This window comes from Octopus sinensis, linkage group LG30 (genome assembly GCF_006345805.1).
Source record: "Octopus sinensis linkage group LG30, ASM634580v1, whole genome shotgun sequence".
Classification (NCBI taxonomy): domain Eukaryota; kingdom Metazoa; phylum Mollusca; class Cephalopoda; order Octopoda; family Octopodidae; genus Octopus; species Octopus sinensis.
The window spans coordinates 15058131-15062766 of NC_043026.1; the positions used below are offsets into that span (position 1 = coordinate 15058131).

A 4636-nucleotide genomic window follows, 5' to 3' on the forward strand; every position below is an offset into this window, starting at 1 on the left:
TGAGAGAAAGATGCACCACAGACATCACAGTGATATGGCTTCTCTCCTGTATGAGTAGGTTTGTGAGTAGTCAAGCTAATTTTTTGAGAGAATGATTTACCACAGATGTCACAGTGAAATGGCTTCTCTCCTGTATGAATACGTTTATGATAAGTTAGAGCACTTTTACCAGAAAGGGATTTACCACAGATATTACAGGAATATGGTGTTTCTCCTGTATGAATACGTTTGTGAAAAGTTAAAGCACTCCTCTGAGAGAATGATTTATTACAGATGTTACACTGAAATGGCTTCTCTCCTGTATGAATGCGTTTGTGAGAATTTAAAGCACTTCGGTCAGAGAATGATGTACCACAGACATCACAGCGATAGGGCTTCTCCCCAGTATGAACATGTTTGTGGTGAATCAAGTTCTTTTTGTGAGAGAACGATTTACCACAGATTTCACAGTGAAATGGCTTCTCTCCTGTATGAACATGTTGGTGATTATTTAAAGTACTTTGTTGAGAGAATGATGTACCACAGACACCACAACGATAAGGCTTCTCCCCTGTATGAATACGCTTGTGTGTAGTCAAATGAATTTTTTGAGAGAACGATTTACCACAGACGTCACAATGAAATGGCTTCTCCCCTGTATGAACATGTCGGTGATCGTTTAAAGTACTTTGGTGAGAGAATGATTTATCACAGATGTCACAGTGAAAAGGCTTCTCTCCAGTATGAATACGCTTGTGTGTAGTCAAGTTAATTTTTTGAGAAAATGATTTACCACAGATGTCACAGTGAAATGGCTTCTCTCCTGTATGAATACATTTGTGCATATTTAAGCGACCCTTTTGTGAGAAGGACTTTTTACAGACATCACAGTCATGTGACAATTTTTGTCCCCCTTTTTCTTTATCTTCTGGAAAAGTCAGATCTTTTAGTTTCTCACTTTTTTCCATTATTTTTCTTCAAAAATCACGATATACCTTCTTTTTTTATTCTTTTTGCTTCTATAGTCTTTTAATTCCAAGGGTGTCACGTTGTGCGGGTGGCACGTAAAAAGCACCCACTACACTCACGGAGTGGTTGGCGTTAGGAAGGGCATCCAGCTGTAGAAACACTGCCAGATTTGACTGGGCCTGATGAAGCCTTCTGGCTTCACAGACCCCAGTAGAACCGTCCAACCCATGCTAGCATGGAAAACGGATGCTAAACGACGATGATGATGATGATGATTTCAACTGCCGTATTTCTGCCTAGTGTTACCTTCGTCCCTAAACTCTTTGGTAAATTTATCCCAGTATAATTTGCAAACAGACTTGTAAACACTCCAGCCAGTGATGTGCAGAAAGTTTGCTAATAACAGAGGAATTCCGCCACAGACTTATAGAAACAATCTTATATATCTGTTCTGTACAATATTTCCATTTTGGTCTTTAAAAAGCTGATAAATAATGAGAATGTATCTTCAGTTATGCCAATGTCATCTGATATTCTGAAATAATAAAGAAACAACAGTGTAAGATAGAGAGGCTACTTAAAAAAATACAGATTCAACATTTCCATAAAGATAAACTCTAGAAACAAACATTTACCTGAACAACAGAAATTTTTAATTTATTGAAATTTACATCAGAAATCTGTAAAAAAAAAACCCTGCATTTCTAAATTCCTGTGGTTGGATCGTATTTGAGAATATTTCTCCAACAAAGACACACAAGAAACTTAAAGAAGAAACGATGGAACGTGTAGTAAGAAATAAGAAATTACTCATTTTGCCCCGCCTACTTATTTCGACACCTTCCCTATATCAAGAAACGAGCATTCGATAAATTATAATAAAGCATTGGATTCTCAGCATTTCTGTGGTTGGAGTTTATTTTAAGAACATTTCTCCACCTAAAACACAGAACAAACTTAAAAGGGAAAACTGGGAAATTACTCATTTTGCCCCGCCTATTTATTTTGTCCCCGTCTCTATATCAAGAAACAAACATTCGATAAATTATAATAAAGCATTGGATTCTCAGCATTTCTGTGGTTGGAGTTTATTTTAAGAACATTTCTCCACCTAAAACACACAACAAACGAACATGGAAACGATGGAACTTGTAGGAAGAAATGGGAAATTACTCATTTTGCCCCGCTTACTAATTATGTCCCTTACCTTATATCAAGAAACAAGGGTTTGATAAATTATAATAAAGCATTGGATTCTCAGCATTTCTGTGGTTGGAGTTTATTTGAGGATATTTCTCCAACTAAAACACACAACAAACGAACATGGAAACAATGGAGCTTGTAGGAAGAAAATAGGAAATTACTCATTTTGCCCCGCTTACTAATTATGTCCCTTACCTTATACCAAGAAACAAGGGTTTGATAAATTATAATAAAGCATTGGATTCTCAGCATTTCTGTGGTTGGAGTTTATTTGAGGATATTTCTCCAACTAAAACACACAACAAACGAACATGGAACAATGGAGCTTGTAGGAAGAAAATAGAAATTACTCATTTTGCCCCGCTTACTAATTATGTCCCTTACCTTATATCAAGAAACAAGGGTTTGATAAATATAATAAAGCATTGGATTCTCAGCATTCTGTGGTTGGAGTTTATTTGAGGATATTTCTCCAACTAAAACACACACAACGAACATGGAAACAATGGAGCTTGTAGGAAGAAAATAGGAAATTACTCATTTTGCCCCGCTTACTAATTATGTCCCTTACCTTATATCAAGAAACAAGGGTTCGATAAATTATAATAAAGCATTGGATTCTCAGCATTTCTGTGGTTGGAGTTTATTTTAAGAACATTTCTCCACCTAAAACACACAACAAACGAACATGGAAACGATGGAACTTGTAGGAAGAAATGGGAAATTACTCATTTTGCCCCGCTTACTAATTATGTCCCTTACCTTATATCAGAAACAAGGGTTCGATAATTATAATAAAGCATTGGATTCTCAGCATTTCTGTGGTTGGAGTTTATTCTAAGAATATTTCTCCACCTAAAACACACAACAAACAAACTTAAAGAAGAAACGATGGAGCGTGTAGGAGGTTCCCGCCATAGCTAGAAATAGCAGCCAAATGTGGAACAGATCAAAGGACATCTGAGACACCAAAGTATTAAAAGATTAAATGTTTTCGTTGTTTAATACTTACGGAAATGTCTTTATAAAGGATGGTGTTGTTGTTAGATGTGCGTCAGGTGGTTGAGAAATGTATTACAAATGTGTTTAGGAGTGAATTGAGAGAAATTATGGAACCAGAGATATTTATTAAGATGTAATTAGTGGAGGCGGAAGTACGTTTAGTGCGCATGCGTATGAAATATTACTCTTTTTCTTGTTTCAGTCATTTGACTGCGGCCATGCTGGAGCACCACCTTTCTTTAGTCGATCAAATCGACCCCGGGACTTATTCTTTGCAAGCCCAGTACTTATTATATCGGTCTCTTTTGCCGAACCACTAAGTGACGGGGACGTAAACACACCAGCATCGGTTGTCAAGCGATGTTGGGGGGACAAACACAGACACACAAACATATAAACACACATACGTATACATATATATATATATATATATATACATATATATATATGCGACAGGCTTCTTTCAGTTTCCGTCTACCAAATCCACTCACAAGGCATTGGTCGGCCTGAGGCTATAGCAGAAGACACTTGCCCAAGATGCCACGCAGTGTGACTGAACCCGGAACCATGTGGTTGGTAAGCAAGCTACTTACCACACAGCCACTCCTGCGCCTATTGGTTTCAAATTTTGGCACAACGCCAGCAATTTTTGGGGATGGTGGTGGAAGTGGGGGTGGTGAAATATTGGTTTCAAATTTTGGCACAACGCCAGCAATTTTTGGGGGTGGTGGTGGAAGTGGGGGATGAAATATTGGTTTCAATTTTGGCACAAAGCCAGCAATTTTTTCGGGGGTGGGGAGTGGAAGTGGGGGGGGGGCGTAAGTCGATTTCGTGGACCTCAGTAGTCAACTGTATTTGTTTTATTGAAACCCCCCAGCAAAAAGGTGAAAGGCAAAGTTGACCCCGAAAGTATGAAAGGCAAAGTGGACCTCGCCGGAATTTGGACATTCATACACAAATGTGGGCGTACGTAAAACACGTGCGCCCCACCCATTTCCCGTTTTTTGTTTTTTTTGCCAAAATGTTTTCGGATTCTCATGTTTTCGACATAGGAGAATACGATTTTGACCAAATATCATGTTTTCAAAATTATAATTCCCAACACCAGGCGCAGGAGTGGCTGTGTGGTAAGTAGCTTGCTTACCAACCACATGGTTCCGGGTTCAGTCCCACTGCGTGGCATCTTGGGCAAGTGTCTTCTGCTATAGCCTCGGGCCGACCAATGCCTTGTGAGTGGATTTGGTAGACGGAAACTGAAAGAAGCCTGTCCTATATATGTATATATATATATAATATATATATATATATATATATATATATAATGTATAGTATATATATATATATATTATATATATATATATATGTATATATATTATATATATATGTATGTGTGTGTGTATGTTTGTGTGTCTGTGTTTGTCCCCCCACCATCGCTTGACGACCGATGCTGGTGTGTTTACGTCCCCGTTACTTAGCGGTTTGG

The 4636-nt window shown here is 38.1% G+C and overlaps 1 protein-coding gene across 1 annotated transcript in view; it reads right to left on the bottom strand.

Annotated features, from left to right (window-relative positions):
* Window positions 1-3260, bottom strand: part of LOC118768590 (zinc finger protein OZF-like) — a 4509-nt gene extending 1249 nt beyond the window's left edge. Inside the window, exons 1-3 of the mRNA XM_036515371.1 lie at window positions 3164-3260; window positions 2723-2817; window positions 24-1483 (exon numbers count right to left, since the gene is read on the bottom strand). Of these exons, the coding sequence (XP_036371264.1) occupies window positions 24-947 (924 nt within the window). The 5' untranslated portion in view covers window positions 948-1483; window positions 2723-2817; window positions 3164-3260. The remainder of the gene's footprint in view (window positions 1-23; window positions 1484-2722; window positions 2818-3163) is intronic.
* Window positions 3261-4636: the final 1376 nt, after the last annotated feature.